At 52.0% G+C, this 24,984-nt stretch overlaps 2 protein-coding genes across 24 annotated transcripts in view; one reads left to right on the forward strand and one right to left on the reverse strand.

Annotated features, from left to right (window-relative positions):
• SH2B1 (SH2B adaptor protein 1) overlaps positions 1-24,984 on the reverse strand; it is a 27,007-nt gene continuing 2,023 nt past the window's right edge. Inside the window, exons 1-11 of one of the 22 annotated variants that reach the window (XM_063597486.1) lie at positions 12,552-12,678; positions 10,555-10,641; positions 7,276-8,297; positions 6,877-6,978; positions 5,191-5,282; positions 4,905-5,080; positions 2,223-2,426; positions 1,805-2,016; positions 1,501-1,672; positions 937-1,036; positions 1-759 (exon numbers count right to left, since the gene is read on the reverse strand). In XM_063597486.1, coding sequence (XP_063453556.1) covers positions 741-759; positions 937-1,036; positions 1,501-1,672; positions 1,805-2,016; positions 2,223-2,426; positions 4,905-5,080; positions 5,191-5,282; positions 6,877-6,978; positions 7,276-8,214 — 2,016 coding nt within the window. In that variant the 5' untranslated portion in view covers positions 8,215-8,297; positions 10,555-10,641; positions 12,552-12,678 and the 3' untranslated portion in view covers positions 1-740. Of the gene's footprint in view, positions 760-936; positions 1,037-1,447; positions 1,673-1,804; positions 2,017-2,222; positions 2,427-4,904; positions 5,081-5,190; positions 5,283-6,876; positions 6,979-7,275; positions 8,298-8,684; positions 10,337-10,363; positions 10,514-10,554; positions 10,688-12,551; positions 12,679-24,984 lie in introns of those variants that run through there. The other 21 variants (XM_063597484.1, XM_055099677.2, XM_055099679.2 and 18 more) reach the window with 21 other exon arrangements.
• Positions 12,677-24,984, forward strand: part of TUFM (Tu translation elongation factor, mitochondrial) — an 18,118-nt gene continuing 5,810 nt past the window's right edge. Inside the window, exon 1 of one of the 2 annotated variants that reach the window (XM_063597530.1) lies at positions 12,677-14,769. The gene's annotated coding sequence lies outside the window, so the exon portion shown is untranslated. Of the gene's footprint in view, positions 14,770-22,182; positions 22,205-24,984 lie in introns of those variants that run through there. The other variant, XM_063597529.1, reaches the window with a different exon arrangement.

Here is a 24,984-nt window from a genome sequence, read left to right on the forward strand (position 1 = left end):
GAACCGAGATAAACCTTTTTATTTATTTATGCTTCTCCATTTTGTTTAAAACAACAACAACAACCACCTTAATGTAACTGACAGCCCTTCCCCCTCACCCTGCCTCGGGCTGGGGGTAGTTAATGGGGAAATGGCCCCCAGGGTGGGGCTGACCAGAAGAGCCCCTCAAGGAGCTCATGGAGCCCAAATCCCCTGCCCTGGGGAGGGGACCTGTAGTGTGTGACGGGAGCCTCTCCCGAGCCTCTGCTTGTACCATCAAAGATGCCCTTGGCCAACAAGGGTCAGGAAGCATGGGGGAGGGATTTCGGCCTCCTCTGTCCCTACCCAGCCCAATCTCACGAGCAGGGCTGGGGGGTTTAAAAAGGGTGGAGCGGGTGGGGTTGGCTCACACGAAGGAGTACTGGTTGTTAATGGCCCTGGGGTGGCCCCCTTCCTCTCCATCACCCCCTAGTGGTGACTGCTGCAGCTGCACCATTGGGGGCACCCCCGCATCCCCACCAGACCCAGCGCCCTGGGCCTCTGAGCCTGGGGCTATGGCCTCTTCCAATTCAACCACGGGGACCAGCTCAACCACGGGGACCAGCTCTTCCGGGACCCCTCCACCGCCCGCTTTCTCTTTCTCTTGCCTCTCTTTGGCTGCTGCGGCTGCTGCTGCCGCCACTTCTGGCGCCCTCGACGCCTCTTCTGCCCCAGGCTGTGGGGGATCTGTCCATGAAGGGGGTTCAGGGGGCTGGGGTGGGTCATGGGAGGTGTTCGGTTCTGGATAGGAATGGTAAGAAAACAGACTGATTGTGGAGGCAGGTGAGCTCCTGCCGTGGCCTCCCCTTCACTCAGCCCCCCAGGAGCGTGGCTGTCTCCCCACATCCCATCTCCTGAGCAACCCCCCATCCATGGAAGATGGATCATGGGCGGTGGTGAGAGGAGGACCACACTTACACACAGTCACTCGCTCCGAAGGGCATGAGGGTGCAGGAGGCATCGGGGTGGCATCCATCTCCCTCGCACACCCCCGCATGGCTCCCAGCCTGCTCCCGGCCTGGGGGGAGGGGCAACGTGGGGACAGATGGGACGGTGGGACAGGGGAAAGGGAGAGATCAGACAGGGACATGAGACATTGAGGGAGGAGGGAAGGGGATCAGACCGAGTGTCCCCGGGAAGGGCAGGCCCAAGGCCAGGCTGCGACGGAGGGCAAAGACGAGGCCAGGATGGGTCCAGGAGACAGACAGACAATGGAACAGAGGATCCGATGGAATGGGGATGCACCCGCCCACCTCTCAGCTGCCGCCCCGGCTCCAGCCAGGAGCCTTCTGCCTTCCTGTGTCCTATCAGCGCATTTCTTTCCCTTCCAAACCCCGAGGCACAACAGCCTCCTCTACCCTGCTCTCCCAAGCAAAGCTTCTCCTTGTGATAGTCCCCCCTCCCCGCCCCATCTTTCTGGCACACACACCTCACTTCTTGGGTGCACGGGCACCTCCTCCCCTGCAGACCTGCTCTGCTCACCCTGCTGTCGCTGGGAGGATGGGACATAGCTGACAAGGACAACATCACTGGAGCCTCCCGACTCCAAAGGGATGGGGTGCACCCGGAAGTGCTCGAGCATATCGAAAATGGACTGGAACCACAGGTGCTGGACCCGGCACTGACCCTCCTCGTTCAGCGACAAACGCAGGTGCTGAAGGCGGGATGGGGGAGGTGAGGTAGGAGGCAAAGGCCCTGCCAGGTACAAACCCCCTCCCCCGGCAGCGCTCCCCCACCCCACTGCCAACTATGCACAGAACAGAGCCTTTCCCACAGGGTGGCTCACCTTGGCCTTGCCCTGGAAGTTGAAGGTGAGGACGTATTCACCCCGCCTTGTCTCACTCTGGCGCACCAGGAAGACACCGTGGGAGCCAGTGCCGCCAGTCAGCACCAACTGTGCAGCCTTGAGCCGAGAGAGCATCCCGTGGAACCAAGGATACCCTGAGAGGGGCTGGTCCCCCTCACTGCCCTCTGGCTCCCCCTGGAACAGGAAGGACCCTTCAGGAAGGAGAGAGGGAGGGAAACCGGGGTGTCAGGGCAGCCTCCCCCATCCTGGGAGAAAAAAGCCTTGCCTTCCCCTCAAGGCGCCTGCTCCCCACATGCGTCCCCAACTCCCCTGGGCCAGCTCCCTCGGGATCCCAGGAGAGGTGGTCAGGAAGGTAGGCACCCAGGCCTGGAGACGTGCACACTCACACCTCCGGTACCTGTGGCTGTTTCCGGAGTGTCCAAGGGAGGGTAGGGGGCTGAGAGGGGATGAACTGTCCCTGCTGGGGGTCCCTCTTCAATGGGGATGCGGGGGGGCAACTCTGGGGGAAGCAGTTCCATCGAGTCAAAATGGGAGGCGGCAATGGAGGCAGAGGTGGGGGAGATGGATGCCGAGGGGCGGTCTGAGAGGCCCCCATATGCCCCTGGAAAAAAAAAGGGCAAAGCTGAGAACCCAAGAAATTCCTCTTCTAAAGGACTGTCCTGGGCCCATTTCCTCACCAGTAGTCTACCCTGTGTGCAGTCGCTGGCCAAGATGCCAAACAGCTCTGTGGGTAGTGACCCCTGATGCTTTTACCAATGGCTCCTAACTGATGCTTCCTGCACTGCTGAGGGACTGCAGAGTTATTGCAAGGAGGTTCTAAAGTCCCAATGTGTCTCTGAACAACATTTTCTGAATCAACAGCTGAAAGACTGTTGCAGAAACGGAGAGTAGAATGCCTTAAATATATATATACATGTTTTTTTCTGAATCAACAGCTGAAAGACTGTTGCAGAAACGGAGAGTAGAATGCCTTAAATATATATATACATGTTTTTGTAGAGAAGGGGTCTCGCTATATAATAGCCCAGGTTGGCCCTGAGTTCCTGGACTCAAGTGATCTGCCCACCTCAGCTCTGGGATTACAGGTGTGAGCCACCGTGCCCAGCTGCCTCAAATATTTTGACATTCAAAAGGAGTCCTGGGCCGGGCGCGGTGGCTCACACCTGTAATACCCGCACTTTGGGAGGTTGAGGCAGGAGGATCACTTGAGCTTAGGAGTTCGAGAGCAGCCTGGGCAACATGGTGAAACACCATCTCTACTAAAAATACAAAAATTAGCTGGACGTAGTGGTGCACACCTGTAATCCTAGCTACCTGGGAGGCTGAGGCAGAAGAATTGCTTGAACCCGGGAGGCGGAGGTTGCAGTGAGCCGAGATTGTTTCACTGCACTGCAGCCTAGGCGACAGAGCAAGCCTCTGTCTCAAAACACAAACACACACACACACACACACACACACACACACACACACACGGAATTCTGGCTGGACACAGTGGCTCACGCCTGTAATCCCAGCCTTCTGGGAGGCTGAGGTGTGAGAATGACTTGAGCCCAGGAGTTCAAGACCAGCTTGGGCAACATGGTGAGACCCCATGTCTTACAAAAAATAAAAAATTAGCTAGGTGTGGTGGTGGCACACGCCTGTGGTCCCAGCAACTTGAGCCGCTGAGGCAGGAAGATGGCTTGAGCCAGGGAGGTCAAGGCTGCAGGAAGCTGTGACTGCACCACTGCACTCCAGCCTGGGAGACGTAACAAGACCCTATCTCAAAAACAAAAACACAAACAATAATTTTTTTTAAATAAAAAAATTAAACACACAAACAAAAAAAAGGTGTCCTTTGTTGAACTATAGGACAAAGCCCCTAACTCTTAAGAGGCATCAAAGATGCTCCTTCTATTACTCCCCCAACCCACACCAACTTGAGCTTTACCTTACCTTGTATTCATGTCTCTTCCACTTTAACCCAATTATCCCATCCAATTTGTCCCCATATCCTGGGCCCTTCCCGCAGGTCTCTGCTCTTGCCCTTCGCGTCCCCAGGCATGTCCTCTCCTCTCCTCAGCGTCGCAGTCCCTGTCTCTCCCACCTTCCCCTGCTCTCTTGCTCCTGAGCTCCCAACGTGCTTCCTGCTTGTGCTGCTCAGGGGACACTAAGCTTTCTATAGGGAGTGATGTCAACCCAGCTGAAAGCCTCTAGAGGACAAGGAGCTCATCTCAGGCATCCTAGCTACCCCATCCTGGCCCGGGACACAGAGCAGGGCCAGGTATGCACTAGGGCCATCCTCCACGTCTGTCCAACAGCAGGCCACTGCCTACACAAATGTCATAGGCAGGCAGTGCTCAGAAGACAGGCGTGTGGTGCACAGACAGCATGGCTTGGGAAACGGTGGCGCAGCCCCTGTCTTCCTCAGTGACCCTCAGGTGTCCTCTCCCTGGTCTTAGCTACTAAGATCTGATGAGATGCAAGGTCCACTCTAGATCTAAGATTCCATGATTCATGTGTTCATTCACTGAATACAGCCTGTGTGCTAGGCACTGTGCAGCTGGAACTCAGAACAGAGGGTCAGGAGAAAAGGCTATAGTGGAGGCCGAATCTAGAAATATGAGTTGGGACTGGGTGACACATCTTTGTGTGTTTGTGTGTGTGGGTCGGGTATGTGTGTTTGGTCAGACCAAAAAGTACGGAGTCAAGAGAAAACGTGATTGCCCCTGACAGACACAGAGATGCAGAGTAAGAACAAAACAAAGATTTCTACAAAGTGTTCCAGAAGCTTGGAGAAAACAACCATTATTTCCAGCCAGAGTGGTGGCTGGCAGGACACTGACTGAAAAAGTGACAAGGCTGGGCGCAGAAGCCTGGCTAAGGTTTGCTTGGGGCCTGCGTGGGGTCATGATTATTCTAAACAGCAAACTGTGGCTGTGTTCAGGGATAAAAGACCAACATTTGGTGGGGTTGGGGTAGGGCATCTGGAAAACAGGGATGGGGGCACAGTGGAGTCTGGAGAGGGCATGGCGCCTGACAGCAGGGGCCCCGCATGGCAGGTTCCGAGGCTCCGAGCTCTCTAAGGCTCCACCCTTACCCTGCGACAGGCGGTCATTGCTCTCGCTGGGTCCAAGCAGCAGGTCCTGGCTGGGTAGACTCTCCGAGTGATTCAGGCAGGACAGCTCCAGGCTGTCTGTGTTCTCCCTTGTAAGGAATGAGGTCCCAGGGGCCAGAGGGAGGGTCATGGGGCGGGGACTGGTAGCAAGGCAGGGTCTGCAGAGACAGGGAAGATGGTGCTGGGAGGAAAGTCACCAGGTGAGAGGCGCAAGGCTGCTCCCCAACCCCACCCTATGTCCCTTAGCGACAGAAGTCAGGCTCCTCACCCTGGGCTCAGGCATTCTTGGATGTCAGACACCCAGGCCTTCACATGCTGGGCATCCACTGTCTCCAGGATATACTCGGACGGACCTTCCACCTACAGAGATGAGACGACGCCTCAGCTGGGGCAGGGGCAGGGAGGAGGCTTAATCCATGCCTAATGAGAACAATGTATGCGGGCTGTCTACAAACAAGATGCATTCGAATTCTCTCTGGAGGCCGGGTACAGAGGCTCACACCTGTAATCCCAGCACCTCTGGAGGATCACTTGAGCCCAGGAGTTGGACCAGTCTGGGCAACATAGTGAGAACCTGTCTCTAAAAAAATTGAAAAATAAAATAAGGCGAGGCCGGGTACGATGGCTCACACCTGTAATCCCAGCACTTTGCAAGGCCAAGGAGGGTGGATCACAAGGTCAAGAGTTCGAGACCAACCTGACCAATGTGGTGAAACCCTGTCTCTACTAAAAACAAAAATTAGCCAGGCGTGGTGGCAGGCGCCTATAGTCCCAGCTACTCGAGAGGCTGAGACAGGAGAATCGCTTGAACCCGGGAGGCGGAGGTTGCAGTGAGCCAAGATCATGCCACTTCAACTCCAGCCTGGGAGACAGAGTAAAATGCCGTCTCAAAAATATAAAAAATAAAAATAAAATAAAATAAAATAAAATAGGCCAGGCGCAGTGGCTCCAGGCACAGTGGCTCATGCCTATAATCCCAGCACTTTGGGAGGCTGAGGCGGGCAAATCACGAGGTCAGGAGATCGAGACCATCCTAGCTAACTCGGTGAAACCCCGTCTCTACTAAAAATACAAAAAAATTATGCGGACGTGGTGGCGGATGCCAGTAGTCCCAGCTACTTGGGAGGCTGAGGCAGGAAAATGGCATGAACCCGGGAGGTGGAGCTTGCAGTGAGTCGAGATCGCGCCACTGCACTCCAGCCTGGGCGACAGAGCGAGACTCCGTCTCAAAAAAAATAAATAAATAATAAAATAAAATAAGGCCAGGCACAGTGGCTCACACCTGTGATCCCAACACTTTGGGAGGCCAAGTGGGGTGGATCACTTGAGGCCAGTTTGAGACCAGCCTGCCGAACATGGCAAAACCCATTTCTGCTAAACATACAAAAAAATTAGCTGGGCATAGTGGTGCATGCCTGTAATCCCAACTACTCAGGAGGCTGCGGCACGAGAATCGCTTGAACCTGGGAGGCAGAGGTTGCAGTGAGCCAAGATCGCGCCGCTGCACTCCAGCCTGTGCGGCAGAGCAAGGCTCTATCTCAAATGTAAGTAAGTAACAAAATTAGCCAGGCATGGTGTCACATGCCTGTAGTCCCAGCTCCTTAGAGGGCTGAGGCAGGAAGATCACTTGAGCCCAGGAGTTCGAGGCTACACGAGGCTACAGTGAGCTATGATCAGGTTGCTGCACTCCTGACTTAGAGGGAGACCCTGTCTCTCTAAAACAACCACAACAACAAAAACTCCACAGTTCTCTTTCAAGTGGAGGCATTGTTTTTGAGAGTAAGAACATTTCCCTGTCTTCCGCTATCCCAGAAAAGCTGCAGCCCCAGGGACACACTCTCAAGGCACTGGACACATATATATACCTCCTTTCCGCGACGCCACTTGCTTAAATGCGCTGAGGGCTTTCTCCTTAACACAAGCACTGCCGGCGGGTGGGAAGTTGAATTCCTACCTTAACCACAAACGTGTTCTCCCGGTCAGGCATCTCCAGGGCTGTGGTTGTCCGGACGTCTGTGATAGAAGAGCAGGGGATGCTGAGTCGGGGCCGAGAGGCCTAAGTCAGGAGAAAGAAACAGATCTGGGTGTTTGGTTTCCAAAGACCACTCTTCCCCTCCCTCCAGACATTCATCTTTCCTTCTACATCCTCGGGAAGTTAGACAAAAGGCAGTCACACTGCTTTCTCAGTCCTGCCCGCAGCTGCTAACACAGAGCCAAGAGCCAGCTTTACCAACAAAAAGTGAGCGACACCAGGGCCATGAGCTGGTAAACCCCAGAGCTTATCTGCAGGGCTGTGACCACTCTGAGCACTCTCTCACTTGCTCTCAGTCACCCACCCTCCAAGGGGCCTCACCTTGGGTGGTACAAAGAACTCCAGGCGACTTCCTCCTCCTCCTTCTCCTTCACTTCGAAGCAGCAGGCGACACTTCTGCCACTGAGGCTGCCCTCCTCCCCCTGAAGGAGGCCCAGCCACCCCTCCTCCCCGGCCCACTCCGGCTGGGTCAGGGGCTGCCTCCTCAGCCCCCATGAAACTCAGCAGCTCTTCCCTCTGCACCATCCCTGCTCCATCCTTCAAGGCGCCCCCTCCCCGACTGAGTCTCAGCCTCTCAAAACGGTGAGTCCATCTTTCCCCAGGGGACGTTCCATCACTGACCAGTCCCCTACCAACGGTCCCAGCCCCGCCAGAGGAGTTGGAGTTGCTGTTTCCACCTAAGACTGGGGGGCCTGACGAGGTCTCCAGGGGCCCAGCGGAGGAGGGAGGGTCAACGGTCCCCCGCCACTGCAGGATGCCACGGACTGAGCCTCGGACAGAGCGACCCACTGAACGCAGGGAAAAGCGCTTCTTGAGCTTCGGCTTGGAGGAGGTTGTAGAGGAGGAAGAGACTGAGGAAGGGAGGGGGCCGGCCAGGTCCTCAGATGATCGAGAAGGGCCCAGCACAGCCAGGGGCCCACCCACCCTGCAGCTCTCAAGGGACAGGTCATGTGGCGAAATCTCCGCACCAGGGCTCAGGGGAGCCAGGATGGGTGGCGACAGGGAGCCAGAGGCCCGGGCCACCTCGGCTTCAAAGTGCTGCAGGAAGAGCTCAGCAAAACGGCGGGAGAAGGCAGCCTCGGCCCCGGGCCCCGCATATTGGGGGTGGGAGGCCAGGTAGAGGCGAAAACGGCGGGCAAAGTCCAGAGCCGCAGCCCGGGCGTGGGACTCACAGAACTCCTGCCAACTAGGGGGCGGGGGTGGGGGCAGCGGGGGAGACGAGGGGGAGGCCCCGTCCTCTGGGGAAGGGGCACCATTCATGATGGGCCCCAGGAGGTGGAGAGGGGGAGCCTGCGGGGCACAAAGAGGGAGGCAGCCAGAAGACGAGGGGTGGGCGGCAGCAGCTGCGAAAGGAAGAGAGAGGCACACACGAGGGTCACTGCTGAGGGCGCACCGGAGGCTGCATCCCACCCCCAGCCAGAGACGTCCGACCCTACTTCAGACTCCGCAGAGAGCAATGGGGAAGGGAGCCCAACACCTCCCTTCCCTCTCCCAGATCCTGGCACCCTGCAGGCCCCAGCCAACTGGCTCCCCAGCGTCTAACCTGCCCCGAGCCTGCCACATTTGCCCCCACTTTCCTTAGCTTTGGATCCAGCAGTAGAGGGCTTTGGAGCACCTTCCCCCTAAAAAAGAGAACTTTTCCAGATCACCCCCCCTCTACATCGGATCCTCCAATATTCATGTCACACTTCCCATGAGCCATTCTAGAGGCTCCCACTTGGTTATCTTACCTTTCCCTGAGAGGTTTCAAAGACCTCTCGAACAGATGAGGAAACCGAAGCTCAGAAAAGTTTCAGAACTCCAAGTCTACTGTTTTCCCCACTTCATAGTCCCTGTCCCCAGGGACCGGCTGGGCCAGCCTCAGCCATAGCACCTCACCGCCCCAGCTCGCAGGGGGCTAGAGAGGAGCTGGGATTCTAGACCTTAGAGAGCCTGCCTCATGCATCTTAGGGTCCAACTCTTTGGAGGGGGCCGATTCATTAATGAGGATGTATGCATGATGGATCAAAACAGTAATTGTCTCGAAAGCTGACCCCAGAGTCCAGCACCCACGCACTGCGTGAAGGAGATGTGAAATAGCTACAGCCCACTTCTTTGGTATCCCTTCAGTCTGGGGCCAGAGGCCGCAGGGGCCCCAGAGGGGAAACTGGGTTGGGTCAGGTCAAGTCTTTGCTGGCCTCACGTAAACAAAACATCACAGGGAGAGCTGGGGCCCTAGGATTTTTCACCTTCCTCTTCTCCCACTGGGGAGTATGCCCTAAAGGCAGGTTAGCCTTCTGGTTAAGGCCATGGACTTGAGTCAGACCAGGGCTCAAACCACCTTATGAGCACCCAGTCCAGCCACCTTATGAGCGATGTTATCTTGAACAAATTCCACGTCCTCTCTGAGCCTCCGTTTTTCTATCTGTTAAACAAAGCTAATGATCCCTCCCCTCGAAATGTTGAGAGAATTACATGGAATGGGGTATGTCAGCGCTGAACGCAAAGTAAGCATCCGCTAAACGACTGCCATTGTTACTATCTTCATGTGGGAGAAGAATATTATAGCTCCAATTTTCTAAAAGAGAAATTAGAGAAAGGAGGAGCCCTCTCAAGGTCTTACAACTAGAAAGTGGCAGAGCTGGGTGTGGAATTTACAACCCTTGGCTCTTGTTAGCGCTCCTCCCGCCACGCAATACTGGAAGGTGACAGCCCCAGGACTGGGGCCAGAGCAGCTCAGGAAAGTCTCCCCAAACCCTCAGCGACCTCAGACTCCTGTTCAAACCTACAGCCAGGCTGTAAGTCGGTGAACCCTCCCCTTCCTCCTGGGCCTCGACCCTACAAGCTCAGATGGCTCCAACCGCAGGGACAACTCCAAACCAACGAGAAACAATCAGGAGATGCAGGAGTCATGGAGCACGGGGGAACCCAGCCAAGAAGTGCAAACCAATCTCCAGCTAGCGGCCACCTCGGCTCACACAGGCCCACCCAACCCTCCGCACCGCAGACAGACCCAGCCCCCTTCAGGCCCGCTGACCCTGCGACTCCTAAGCTGGTGACTCAGTTTCTCTTCTGCCAAGCAGGACTCAGACACATTTTCCCGGTGCACCTGCCTCCTGGCTCAGTTCTGATATTTCCCGAAGGGCGGGAGGTGGAGGGTGCAGGCTCCGCTCTCGGCTCGGACCCTCCGGGCCCGGTGGTCCATATACTCCGACCCGACCCTACTCCCTGGACACCCCCCAGCCGCCCATTTTCCGGGGCCGCATCCACCTCGGGACCAGCCCTGTCTGCTGCACTCTCCGGGGCCGAGTGCCCCTCCAGCCCCCGGCCCTCCACGCCCACCCCCACCCAGGAATCCTCTCGGGCGCCAGGGCCGGGTCGCGGAGAGGGAAAAGGTACTTGAAGAGGGGGGTTCCGGTTCCGGTCCCACCTGCATCTCGGTCCCCGCGGTTAGCTCCGGCGGCGGCGGCGGCGGCGGCGGCTCCCGCTCCCTGCGCCCCCACCCACTACGCGACGAGCGCCCAGCCCGGTTCCGCGCAGGCGCCAGGACCCCCTTTCCCGTCGCTGAAGGAAGCGACCATAGAGAACAGCGGCGGGAGGGAAGGGCACCTTCATACTTACTTCCGCCATCCTCCCACTCGGCGCCGACCCCGGGAGACCGAAGACGGTGTGAATCTCGTAGGGCTTCAGTGCCTTCTCCAGTTGCACCTAAAAGCGACCACAGACGCAGCGGGGGAAGTGCTTGGATCCCACCAGAGCGTCCTCCGGGAGGAAATTCGGGACAAAGGGGCGATGTCGACCACAGAGAACCGGCCTTAGGGGATAGAGTCCCAGGGCCCGGCTGAGGGCTAGAGTAGCCGCCGAGCACCGGAAACCAGCGAGATGATGAGGCTGTGTGAACGGCCCGCTGCAGCCTAGAGCGCCGGCCCCGCTGTGGAGGGGCACGCGGACAACGCCACCAAGGAGCTGAGCGGGGAAAGAAGCGGGTGACCTTGGGGAGGCCCTGCGGGGAGGCGGAGCCTGAACTTACGACCTTGGTTTATCTGAGGAAAGGGGCAGGCGGTCCAGGAGTTTGCATCTCTGAGGCTGGAGATGAAGATGGTGGTGGTGGGGGGGGAGGGGGTGGGTAGAAATAATGAGGTCAGGGCCCGGCGCAGTGGCTCATGCCTGTAATCCCAGCACTTCGGAAGGCTGAGGCAGGTGGATCACCTGAGGTCAGGAGTTCGAGACCAGCCTGGCCAACATGGTGAAACCCCGTCTCTACTAAAAATACAAAAATTAGCCGGGCATGGTGGCGCGCGCCTGTAGTCCCAGTCCCTCCGGAGGCAGAGGCAAGAGAATAGCTTGAATCCGGAAGGCAGAGATTGCGGTGAGCCGAGATGGCGCCCCGGCACTCCAGCCCAGGCAACAGAACTAGAATTCCTATTTTAAAAATAGAAAAAAAAAAATGAGGTCAGGGCCGGGAGCGCTGGCTCACGCCTGTAATCCCAGCACTTTGGGAGGCCGAGGTGGGCGGATGGCTTGAGGTCAGGAGTTTGAGACCAGCCTGACCAACATGGTGAAACCCCGTCTGTACTAAAAATACAAAAAAATTAGCCGGGCGTGGTGGCAGGCGCCTGTAATCCCAGCCCCTTGGGAGACCGAGGCAGGAGAACAGCTTGAACCCGGGAGGCAGAGGTTGCGGTGAGCCGAGATGGCGCCACGGCACTCCAGCGCGGGCAACAGAGCTAGACTCCCCATCAAAAAAAAAAAAAAGAATTGAGGTCAAGGCCGGACGCAGTGGCTCACGCCTGTAATCCCAGCACTTTGGGAGGCCGAGGCGGGCGGATCACTTGAGGTCAGGAGTTTGAGACCAGCCTGACCAACATGGTGAAACCCCATCTGCACTAAAAATACAAAAAATTTAGCCGGGCTTGGTGGCAGGCGCCTGTACTCCCAGCTACTTGAGAGGAAGCTGAGGCAGAAGAATCACTTGAACCCCGGAGGCGGAAGTTGCAGTGAGCCAAGACTGCGCCACTGCAATCCAGCCTGGGCAAAAGAGCGAGACTCCATCTCAAAAATAATAACAATAATAATAATGAGGTCAATTTCAGACGTGCTTTTGGGACATCTGTGGGCATATAGTCTGGAGCTAAGAAGAGACATCAAGGCCAGTTAGAGAAATCAAGAACAATTAAAGTACGGAGGGTAGTTGAAAGCATGAGCACAGTGAGATCCTCCACCCATCCAGTCTCTGATTGACCCGGCTCCAGCTGGCCTAAACAGTAAAGGAAGCTATGGCCCAAGTAATCGAAAAGTCCAGAGCGGACAGATTCAGACAGGTGAACACAGGGGCCAGAAGATATCAGGAACCTGTGGCTCACCATCTCTGGTTCTGCCTTCCCCATGCATTTGGCTTCACCCTCAGGCAGGCTCTCCTCTCTTAGTGGCAAAATAGCTTTTTGTAGCTCCAAGCTTAAACCCCAATAGCTTAGCAACTCTCCTAGAAGGAGCATGCCTCTTTTCTGAGATTCCCAATGAAATTTCCAGAACTGAGTAGCTGATTGGATCAAGTGCCCATCCTGGAACTCGAAGACAAATAACCCAAGAGGGGAAGACGGATAAATATCCTGACTCACCTAAGAATGTTCAAGGCCGGGCACAGTGGCTCACGCCTGTAATCCCAGCACTTTGGGAGGCCGAGACAGGCGGATCATGAGGTCAGGAGATCAAGACCATCCTGGCTAACACGGTGAAACCCCATCTCTGCTAAAAATACAAAAAAAATTAGCCAGGCGTGGTGGCGGGTGCCTGTAGTCCCAGCTACTGGGGAGGCTGAGGCAGGAGAATGGCGTGAACCCGGGAGGCAGAGCTTGCAGTGAGCCGAGATCGCACCACTGCACTCCAGCCTGGGCGACAGAGCGAGACTCCGTCTCAAAAAAAAAAAATGTTCTAAGATGGCCGGGCGCAGTGGCTCACGCCTGTAATCCCAACACTGGGAGGCTGAGGCGGGCGCATCATGAGTTCAGGAGTTCAAGACCATCCTGGCCAACATAGTGAAACCCCACCTCTACTAAAAATACAAAAATTAGCTGGACATGGTGGCACATGCCTGTAATCTCAGCTACTCGGGAGGCTGAGGCAGGAGAATCACTTGAATCTGGGAGGCGGAGGCTGTGGTGAGCCAAAATCGTCCCATGGCACTCCAGCCTGGGCAACAGAGCGAGACTCCATCTCAAAAAACAAAAAAGTGCTGGGCATGGTGGCTCAGTCCTGTAATCAATCCCACTGTTATCAATCCCAGCACTTTGGGAGGCTATGGTGGGCAGATCACTTGAGGTCAGGAGTTTGAGACCAGCCTAGCCAACATGGCGAAACCTCATCTCTACCAAAAATATAAAAAATTAGCCACGTGTGGTGGTGCATGCCTGTAATCCCAGCTGCTTGGGAGGCTGAGGCACGAGAATCGCTTGAACCTGGGAGGTGGAGGTTGCAGTGAGCCAAGATCGTGCCACTGCACTCCAGACTGGGCAACAGAGCGAGACTCCATCTCAAGAAATTAAAAAAAACAAATCTGGAGTCCTAACTGTTGGAACAGAAATCACATACCAGAGACCAGGGAGTGTGGGAGTGAGTATAGGATGTGTGTGTGTCGGGGGAAATGGGCAAACACAAACACAAATGATATAAAGGGATCCGTGGGGGATCACAGGGTGCGCTGCCATGGTCTCTAGAAGGCATTGATAACTAAGAGACTGGTGTGTGACTTGGTGAGAGTAGTTTCAGCAGAAGCCAAATGGTAGTGGTTTGAGGAATGAGTGGAAGGTAAAGAAGTGGGAGGAGGCCGGGCACAGTGGCTCCCGCCTGTAATTCCAGCACTTTGGGAGGCCAAGGCAGGCGGATCACCTGAGGTCAGGAGTTTGAGACCCACCTGGCCAACATGGCAAAACCCTGTCTCTACTAAAATTAGCCAGGCGTGGTGGCACGCACCTGTAATCCCAGCTACTTGGGAGGCTGAGGCAGGAGAATCGCTTGAACCTGGGAGGTGGAGGTCGCAGTGAGCCAAGATCGTGCCACTGCATTCCAGCCTGGGTGACAGAGCAAGACTCCATCGTAAAAAAAAAAAAAAAAAAAAAAAATTCAAGAAGTGGGAGGAAAAATGTGGAGAGATGTTCTACACAGTTTGGCTGAAAAGGGGAGGACAGAGATAAGGCAGGTTGTAAGTGTGAGAAGGTAGAAAGGTTTGCTTGTTTGTTTCTATCTTGAGGAAGATCTGATTTTGTTGGAAACATTAAGGGGAAAGGAATCAGTAGAGAGGATGGTCGCTGAAGGAGCAAGGTTGCGGAGAAGGTTGGTGGGGACGTTATCCAGGGCCCAGGTTAAGCCAAGGCATTAATATGAAGGGGAGAAACCCTTCTTCCTCATAAGCAGGGATGTAAAACTCGGGATGCTTTCCGCTATAACTACTAGAAACCCTAATTCCAGCTAACTTAAACATGAAAACAGCAGGGGGGTCTATTGATTTAAATAATTGAAAAATCAGAGATAGGATGACTTCAGGCATGGCTGGAGCCAGAGGCTCAAACAATGTTGATTTGAACTTGGTCTCAGTCTCTTTTAGTTCTGCTTTTCCCTGGACTTTCTTTCTTTTTCTCTCTCTCTTTTTTTTTTTCCTGATACAGGGTCTTGCTCTGTCACCCGGGCTGGAGTGCAGTGGTACAATCATAGCTTACTGCAGCTTTGAACTCCTGGGCTGAGGCAGTCCTCTCACCTCAGCCTCCCCAGTAGCTGAGACCACAGGCATGACCCACGCCTGGCTCCCTGGACTGTCTTCATTCTCAGGGAGGTTGTCGTCTCGTAAGTAGCAAAATAGCCAAGCCTCATTCTACCCGCTTAAACAACCCTGGCAGAAAAAGAGTATAGCTTTCCCAATAGCTACAGCAAATAAAACAGGGCTGTCTCATCAGCTCAGCTTTCATCGCCCAGTGATCTTCTGTCATTTAATAAGGAATTTATCTGTTGGGTACTGGGCTTAATACCTGAGTGATGACATGTATAACAAACCCCCATGACAGGTGTCTATCTATGTGATAAACCTTCACATGTACCCCCAAACCTAAAATAAAACTTAAATAAATAGGCTGGGCATGGTGGCTCACACCTGTAATCCCAACACGTTAGGAGGCTGAGGCAGGCGAATCACCCGAGGCTGGGAGTTCAAGACCAGCCTGGGCAACATGGTGAAACCCCATCTCTACAACAAATACAAAAAAATTAGCCAGGTGGGGTGGTCCATGCCTGTAATCCCAGCTACTCGGGAGGCTAAGGCATGAGAACGGCTTGAACCAGGGAGGCAGAGGTTGCAGTGAGCCAAGATCATGCACAGCAAGATCCTGTCTCTAAAAAAAACCAAATAAATGATTTTTTTTTTTTTTTGAGAAACAGTCTTGCTGTGTCACCCAGGCTGGAGTGCAGTGGTATGATCTCAGCTCACCAGCTGCAAACTCTGCCTCCTGGATTCAAGTGATTCTCATGCCTCAGCCTCCCGAATAGCTGAGATTACAGGCGTGCGCCACCAGGCCTGGCTAATTTTTGTATTTTTAGCAGAGATGGGGATTCACCATGTTAGCAAAGCTGGTCCCGAACTCCCAGCCTCAAGTGATCTGCCCGACTTGGCCTCCCAGAGTGCTGGGATTACAAGTGTGAGCCACTATGCCCAGCCAAATAAATAAAATTTTGAAAAGAATTTGGCTGGTCTTTGTCCCAGGTTCCTGGCATAGAGCTTCCAAAACACTTGGAATTTCCTGAGTCATAGAAATGTCTGTTACTCAGAAGTTCCTTATGTAACACCTGAGTTTTTTTGTTTGAGACAGAGTCTCACTGTCTCCCAGGCTGCAGTGCAGTGGCGCGATCTTGGCTTACTGCAACCTCCACCTCCTCCAGGGTTCACGCCATTCTCCCACCTCAACTTCCCAAGTAGCTGGGATTGCAGGCATGGGCCACCACACCCAGCTAATCTTTGTATTTTTAGTAGAGACAGGGTTTCACCACGTTGGCCAGGCTGCTCTCGAACTCCTGACCTCAGGTGAGCCACCTACCCCTGCCTCCCAAAATGCTGGGATTACAGGCGTGAGCCACTGTGCCCAGCCAACACCTGAGTTTTTGCTAATGAGGTGACTCATGGCAGGCCCTCAGTAGCTTCAGGATAGGGCCTGGTCACCAGAAAGACCAACCTTGTGATTAGAGGGTTGGGATTTTGAGCCAGCCTAACCCCCAGGGAGGGGAGGGGGCCTGAAGGGTAAGACCAATCACATGGCCAGTGATGTACTAATAAGAACTCTGGCCGGGCGCGGTGGCTCACGCCTGTAATCCCAGCACTTTGGGAGGCTGAGGTGGGTGGATCACGAGGTCAGGAGATCGAGACCATCCTGGCTAACACAGTGAAACCCCCTCTCTACTAAAAATACCAAAAATTCGCCAGGTGTGGTGGTGGGCGCCTGTAGTCCCAGCTACTCAGGAGGCTGAGGCAGGAGAATGGCGTGAACCCAGGAGGCGGAGCTTGCAGTGAGCCGAGATTGCGCCCCTGCACTCCAGCCTGGGCAACAGAGCGAGACTCCGTCTCAAAAAAAAAACAACTCCGGACACCGAAACTCAGTGGGTGTTCTGGTCAGCAAATGCATTGATGTGCTGGGAGGTGACGTGCCCTGCTTCCACAGGGGAGAGGGCACAGGAGCTTGGTGGCCTGCTGTCCCAGCTCTCCCTGTGTGTCTCTTCATTGGCTGGCCCTGCTTTGTATTCTTTGTAAAGCTGTAATCCCAAGTGTAGTGCTTTCCTGCATTCTATGAGTCATTGTTTTTATTTGAGTAAAATATACATGTATAATTTACATCTTTTCTATTTTTAAGTGTACAGTTCAGAGGTAATAAATACATTTATATTATTTTTTGCCCTTTCACCCCCCCGCCCCCACTCCCCATTATGAGCCATTCTTGTGAACTGTTGAACCTGATGGGGGACAGTGTAGCCTCCTCTGGGAAGCCATGCATGGCTGGTCCACCTAGGCCACCTCTCAACTATCTTTTTTTTTTTTTTTTTTGAGACAGAGTCACTCTGTTGCCCAGACTGGAGTGCAGTGATGCAATCTCGGTTCACTGCAACCTCCATCTCCCGGGTTCAAGCAATCCTCCTGCCTTAGCCTCCCAAGTAGCTGGGATTACAGGTGTGCATCACCGCGTCCAGCTAATTTTTGTATTTTTAGTACAGATGAGGTTCCACCACGTTGGCCAGGCTGGTCTCGAACTCCTGACCTCAAGTGATCCTCCCACCTCGGCCTCCCAAAGTGATGGGATTACAGGTGTGAGCCACTGGGCCTGGCCTCAAGTACCTTTTACTTAGTAGCTTTTGTATGACATTCACCAAGTGCTTCCAGTTGTGATGTCTCCCATCACATCAGAGTGACATGGGTGTGACGGGAGCCCTGGGTTTGGAAGCACACTCAGGGTTGGCATGCAGGGACTTGGGGAGGCAGGAGGCAGAGCAGAAGTTGGTGCAGTGGTCCACAAGAGGGCTGATGCTGGCCTGGCTATGGCGATGTAATGGGGTTGGTGCCAAGGGGTTTAACCAGAGAGACTTCCCAGGAGGTCCTGCCAAGTTGGCTGGTGGGAAGAGTGAAGAGTGAAGGATGCCCTTGAGCTTCCTCTGAGGAAGGATTTATAGAGTGGCACCAAGGACAGTGCGCTGGGACCTAGTCCTTAATGTGCCACTAAGTTCCTGGCTAGCCCAGTACTCATTTCCATTGCACCAGACCCCATCCTTCTCTTAGAAGTTTTAGAGCTACAAGAAATCTTAGAGATCATATGATTTAACCTCCACCCCCAATTTGTAGATAATAAAGCTGAGGGCCAAGAAGGTACAGTGACCCATCTTTATTTATAAAAATGAATGTGAATATAAAATTTGCTTTCCATTGAAAACCTCAGGAAACTTACTAAGCCCAATGCAAATGCTCAATTGAAATGATTCAATAAATCCTCCAACAAATACTGATTCACTTAAGTATTAGGCACTTTTTTGTGTGTGTGTGGTTTTTTTTTTTTTTGAGATGGAGTCTTGCATGGTCCCCTGGGCTGGAGTGCAGTGGCGTGATCTGGGCTCACTGCAATGTCCGCCTCCGGATTCAAGTGATTCTCCTGCCTCAGCCTCCCTAGTAGCTGGGATTACAGGCACCCACCACCACCCCACAGCTATTTTTTTTTTTTTTTTGTATTTTTAGTACAGATGGGGTTGGCCAGGCTGGTCTTTAACTCCTGACCTCGTGATTCACCCACCTCGGTCTCCCAAAGTGCTGGGATTACAAGTGTGAGCCACCACGCCTGGCCGGCATTGTTCTTAAGAGTAAAAAAGGCTGGGCGCGGTGGCTCACACCTGTAATCCCAGCACTTTGGGAGGCCGAGGCAGGCGGATCACAAGGTCAGGAGATCGAGACCATCCTGGCTAACACAGTGAAACCCCATCTCTACTAAAAATACAAAAAAAAAAAAAAAAAATTAGCCGGGCGTGCTGGCGGGCGCCTGTAGTCCCAGCTACTCCGGAGGCGGAGGCAGGAGAATGGCGTGAACCCAGGAGACGGAGCTTGCAGTGAGCGGAGATCGCTCCACTGCACTCCAGCCCGGGCGACAGAACAAGACTCTGTCTCAAAAATAAATAAATAAATAAATAAATAAATAAATAAATAAATAAATAAATAAATAAATTCTTAGTGCCACAAGCTGGTGAGATGGGAAGAAAACAAGCAAAATAGTAAGATAATTTTGGGCATTTAGATGCTATGAAGAAAATCAAGGTAGAAACAATCATGGGGGCCAGGCGCGGTGGCTCATGCCTGTACTCCCAGCAATTTGGGAGGCAGAGACGAGCAGATCACTCGAGGCCATGAGTTTGAGGCCAGCCTGGCCAACATGGTGAAACCCCTCGTCTTTACTAAAAATAAAAAATTAGTCGGGTGTGGTGGCACTTGCCTGTAATCCCAGCTACTTGGGAAGCTGAGGCATGAGTATTGCTTGAACCCAGGAGGTGGAGGTTGCAATGAGCCGAGATCACACCATTGCACTCCAGCCTGGGTGATAGAGTGAGATTCTGTCTCAACAATTAAAAAAAGAAACAACCATGGAATGTTTGCAAAACGAAAGTGGGGGGCCAGTGTGGGAAAGGCATGGTGTCTCACACTTGTAAGGCACCCAGCACCTTCAGAGGCCAAGGTGGGCAGATCACCTGAAGTCAGGAGTTCGAGACCAGCCTGGCCAACATGGTGATACCCTGTCTACTAAAAATACAAAAATTAGCAGGGTGTGGTAGTGGTCATCTGTAATCCTAGCTACTCAGGAGGCTGAGGCAGGAGAATCGCTTGAACCCAGGAGATGGAGGTTGCAGTGAGCCGAGATTGTGTCACTGCACTCCAGCCTGGGCGACAGAACGAGACTCTGTCTCAAAACAAAAACAAAAATGAAGGGCTAGTGCAGCCAGGGGAGTGAGGAAAATGAACTACATGGGTTCAAAGAGCTGGCCAGATTATGCAGGCCTTGTGGGACACACGGAGAATTTTATTATTATTGTCGTTATTATTTTGAGACAGGGTCTCGTTCTGTTACCCAGGCAAAAGTGCAGTGGCTTGAGCACAGCTCAATGCAACCTTGAACTCCCAGGCTGAATTGATCCTCCTGCCTCAGCCTTCCAAGTAGTTGGGACTCCAGGGGTGCACTACCATGCCCAGCTAATTTTTCTGTTTCTTGTAGAGACGGGTTCTTGCCATGTTGCCGAGGCTGGTCTCAAACTCTTGGGCTCAAGCAATCCACCCTCCTCGGCCTCCTAAAGTGCTGGGATTACATACAGGCATGAGCCACCATACTTGGCCTTATTATTTTTTTAATAACAGCTTTATTGAGATATAATTCACCTACCATGATTGAGATACAAATCGCCCATTTAAAGTAGGAATTTGGATTTTATTCCAAGTGCAGTGAGGAGTCATTTAGGGAGGGTTCATTTATGGTCAATATTTTATTTATATTATTATTTTTGTTAAGACAGGGTCTTGCTCTGTCACCCATGCTGAAATGCAGTGGTGTGATCACGGCTCATTGCAGCCTCGACCTCCTGGGCTCAAGTGATCAAGTGATCCTCCCACCCCAGCCTCCCACAGAGCTGGAACTACAGGTGCTTGCCACCATGCCCTGCTAATTTTTCAAATTTTTTGTAGAGATGGAGTCTCACTACATTGCCCAGGGTAGTCTTGAAACTCCTGGGCTCAAGCTATCTTCCTACCTTGGCCTCACAAAGTTCTGAGATGATGCACTTTTTTTTTTTTTTTTTTTTTTGAGACCTAGTCTCACTCTGTCTCCCAGGCTGGAGTGCAGTGGTGCGATCTTGGCTCACTGCAAGCTCCACCTCCCGGGTTTTACGCCATTCTCCTGTCTCAGCCTCCCGAGTAGCTGGGACTACAGGCGTGCACCACCTACGCCCGGCTAATTTTTTTTGTATTTTAGTAGAGATGGGGTTTCACCGTGTTAGCCAGGATGGTCTCAAACTCCTGACCTTGTGATCTGCCCGCCTTGGCCTCCCAAAGTGCTGGGATTACAGGCGTGAGCCACCGCGCCTGGCTTCGAGGCACATTTTAAAGTCTGATCTGGCTGCTGCACGGAGAATGGATGTGAAAGGTATTGGGGGCTGGGCGTGATGGTTCACACCTGAAATCCCAGCATTTCAGGAAGCTAAAGTGGGAGGATTGCTTGAGCCAGAAATTTGAGACTAGCCTGGGCAACATAGGGAGACCCCGTCTCTACAAAAAAAAAAGAAAGAAAAAGTGGGGTGGGTGGGCGCTGGGCGTAGTGGCTCATGCCTGTAATCTCAGCACTTTGGGAGGCTGAAGTGGGCGGATCATGAGGTCAGGAGTTCGAGACCAGCCTGGCCAGAATGGTGAAACCTCGTCTCCACTAAAACTACAAAAAATTAGCTGGGCATGGTGGCGCACGCCTGTAATCCCAGCTACTTGTGAGGCTGAGGCAGAATTGCTTCAACCTGGCAGGCAGAGGTTGCAGGTTGCAGTGCCCAGCCAATATATGTATGTGTGTGTGCATATATATATATATATATATATTTATTTATATATTTATATATATTTATATATACATTTATATATTTATATATATGAGCAAGACTCTGTACCCAAAAAATATATATATTTATATATACATTTATATATATTTATATATACATTTATATATTTATAATATTTATATATATTTATATATACATTTATATAAATATATAAATGTATATATAAATATATATAAATATGTATATATAAATATATAAATATATATGTACATATATAAAAATATATATGTAAATATATAAAAAATATATGTACATATATATTAAAAAATATGTAAATATATATATAAAAATATATATGTAAATATATATAAATATATATGTAAATATATATATAAAAATATATATTTTTTGGATACAGAGTCTTGCTCATAGTTTATTCACTCATAGTTTATTCCCTGCATATTAGAGAAGTGGCCTTTTTCTTTACTCTTTTTTTTAAATTTCTTTTTTCTTTTTTTTGAGACAGAGTCTCACTCTGTCGCCCAGGTTGGAGTGCAGTGGCACAATCTCGGCTCACTGCAACCTCCGCCTCCTGGGTTCAAGCGATTCTTCTGCCTCAGCCTCCTGAGTAGCTGGGACCACAGGTGCGCACCACCATGCCCAACTATTTTTTGTATTTTTAATAGAGACGGAGTTTCACCATGTTGGTCAGACTGGTCTCGAACTCCTGACCTCATGATCCACCTGCCTCGGCCTCCCAAAGTGCTGGGATTACAGGCGTGAGGCACCACGCCTAGCCAATATATGTATTTTTTTAAAAAAAGGCCAGGCGCGGTGGCTCATGCCTATAATCCCAGCATTTTGGGAGGCTGAGGCGGGTGGATCACAAGGTCAGGAGTTCGAGACCAGCCTGGCCAACATGGTGAAACTCCATCTCTACTAAAAATACGAAAAAATTACCTGGGCGTGGTGGCAGGCGCCTGCAATCCCAGCTACTTGGGAGGCTGAGGCAGGAGAATCGCTTTAACCCGGGAGGCGGAGGTTACAGTAAGCCAAGATTGTGCCATTGCACTCCAGCCTGGGTGACAGAGCAAGACTTCATCTTGGAAAAAAAAAAAAGAAGAAGAAAGGCGTTGGGAATGAGAACAGAAGCCAGGAGACCCACTGGAGAGCTCCTGAGGTAACCTGGATGAGAGATGATCCCAATTGAACCACAGTGTTGACAGAGGACATAGTAAAACGTGGGGTCACACTGGGGATTCCATTTGGAGAATCAGAACTGGGGAGGAGCGTAGGTGTGGGGAGAGGGGAGGGGAGAACAGTGGTGCCCCACGTTCAGATGTATAAGGAGAGTGGGAGGAAGTGGAGAGTCCTGTTTTGGATAGGTTGTTTTTTTTTTTTTTTTTTTTTTGAGACAGAGTCTTGCTCTGTCGGCAGGCTGGAGTGCAGTGGCGCAATCTTGGCACACTGCAACCTCCACCTCCCAGGTTCGAGCGAGTCTCCCACCTCAGCCTCCCGAGTAGCTGGGACTACAGGCAAGCGCCACCATGCCCAGCTAATTTTTGTATTTTTTAAGTAGAGACGGGTTTCACCATATTGGCCAGGATGGTCTCAATCTCTTGACCTCGTGATCCACCTGCCTTGGCCTCCCAAAGTGCTGGGATTACAGGCATGAGCCACCACGTCCGGCCCTTTTTAATTTCCTTTTTTTTTTTTTTTTTCAGATGGAGTCTCGCTCACTCTGTCACCCAGGCTGGAGTGCAGTGGTGCACTCTCGGCTCACTGCAACCTCTGCCTCCTGGGTTCAAGCGATTCTCCTGTTTCAGCCTCCCAAGTAGCTGGGACTACAGGCACGTGCCACCACTCCTGGCTAATTTTTTGTATTTTTAGTAGAGACGGGGTTTCACCATATTAGCCATGATGGTCTTGATCTCCTGACCTCGTGATCCGCCCACCTTAGTGTCCCAGAGTTCTGGGATTACAGGCGTGAGCCACCACACCTGGCCCTTTTTGTTTTAGAGACATGGTCTGGCACTGTCACACAGGCTGGAGTGCAGTGGTGCTATCATTGCTCACTGCAGCCTCAAATTCCTGGGTTCAAGTGATCTTCCTGTCTCAGCCTCCCCAGTAACTGGGATTATACAAGCATGTGCTGCCATATCTGGCAAATTTTTTTATTTTTATGTTTGTAGAGACAAGGTCTCACTATTTTGCCCAGGCTGGTCTCGAACTCCTGGTCTCAAGCAATAGCAGAAGTGGTTTCAGTGCCCCCGGCAGTAGCTATAACAGACGAGTTGATATCCTGGCATGTAGCATTTGATGGTAGTGACAGTAACAGCAGTTTTCTTATCAGGTCAAATCAGTTCTATGGCTTGGAATTAGTTCTCCAGTTTGCCCCACAATTCTGTAAGCTGCCTAATACCCTTAACAAATCCCTCCTCTGCTTAAGCCAGCCAATGTAAAATCTGTTATCTGTAAGTCAAGACTTCTGACTGAGCCATTCACTAATACAGAGGATGCTACGGTCAACAGCTCTAGAAAAAATTTTCTCTGGGCTCTTTTCTGAACGCCGTGTTTCTCAAACTCTAGCCATTCATTCACTACCTTCCAAAAAATTTGCCATATATTCATACCACACATAATAGTTTTTATTTTATTTTTGAGACAGAGTCTCGCTCTGTCACCCAGGCTGGAGTACAATGGCGTGATATCGGCTCACTGCAACCTCCGCCTCCTGGGTTCAAGCGATTCTCCTGCCTCAGCCTCCTGAGTAGCTGAGACTACAGGCGTGCACCATGCCCAGCTAATTTTGTATTTTTAGTAAAGACGAGATTTCACCATGTTGGCCAGGCTGGTCTCGAACTCCTGGCCTCAAGTGATCCGCCTGCCTCGACCTCCCAAAGTGCTGGGATTATAGGTGTGAGCCATTGTGCCCAGTGCATCCATAATATTATCTACCAAACAATATTCTTTTAAGTTGATTTGTTTAAAAACTTGATTATTATGCCAGTTTTTTTCAAGCTAATACACATTAAAATAAATATAGCACCACAAAAATATAAACCATTAATTCAAATACCACCCCCAAAAACTCATAACTTGCTAGTGGCCAATAGTGTCTTAGGATAAATTCCTAGGAGTACAGTGACTTAGGTACAGAGTAGAAACAAAGAAAACCCTTTTAGGCTGGGCACAGTGGCTCATGCCTGTAATCCCAGCACTTTGAGAGGCCAAGGTGGGCAGACGGCTTGGGCCCCAGTATTGGGAGACCAGCCTGGCCAACATGGCGAAACCCCATCTCTACAAAAAATACAAAAATTAGCCAGGTGTGATGGTGTATGCTTGTAATCCCAGCTATTTGGGAGGCTGAGGTAGATTGAGCTTGGGAGGCTGAAGCTGCAGTGAGCTGTGACTGCCCCACTATGCTCCAGCCTAGGAGACCCAGCAAGGCTCTGTCAAAAAAACAAAAACAAAATCTGTTTATACTACACATGATACCAGCCTTTCCTAAGCAGAACTGATTAATTGGAGGGCCAGGAAGAGAGAAGTCTTGGCAAGTTCCTCACTTTATCTGAGCAGTAAAATGAGAGTTAAATTATAGTACAGTCTGGCTGGGCATGGTGGCTCACACCTATAATCCCAGCATTTTGGGAGGCCAAGGTGGGCGGATCACTTGAGGTCGGGAGTTCAAGACCAGCCTGGCCAATATGGTGAAACCCCGTCTCTATTAAAAATACAAAAATTAGCTGGGCGTGGTGGCAGGCGCCTGTAATCCCAGCTACTCGGGAGGCTGAGGCAGGAGAATCGCTTGAACCTGGGAGATGGAGGTTGCAGTGAGCCGAGATCATGCCACTGCACTCCAGCTGGGCAAGAGTGTGACTCTGTCTCAAAAAAAAAAAAAAAAAGGACAGTGCAGTGTGCACACTTTTTGGGGTTTAGTGGTGGTGGATTCCTTAATCA

This window comes from Pan paniscus, chromosome 18 (genome assembly GCF_029289425.2).
Source record: "Pan paniscus chromosome 18, NHGRI_mPanPan1-v2.0_pri, whole genome shotgun sequence".
Classification (NCBI taxonomy): Eukaryota; Metazoa; Chordata; class Mammalia; order Primates; family Hominidae; genus Pan; species Pan paniscus.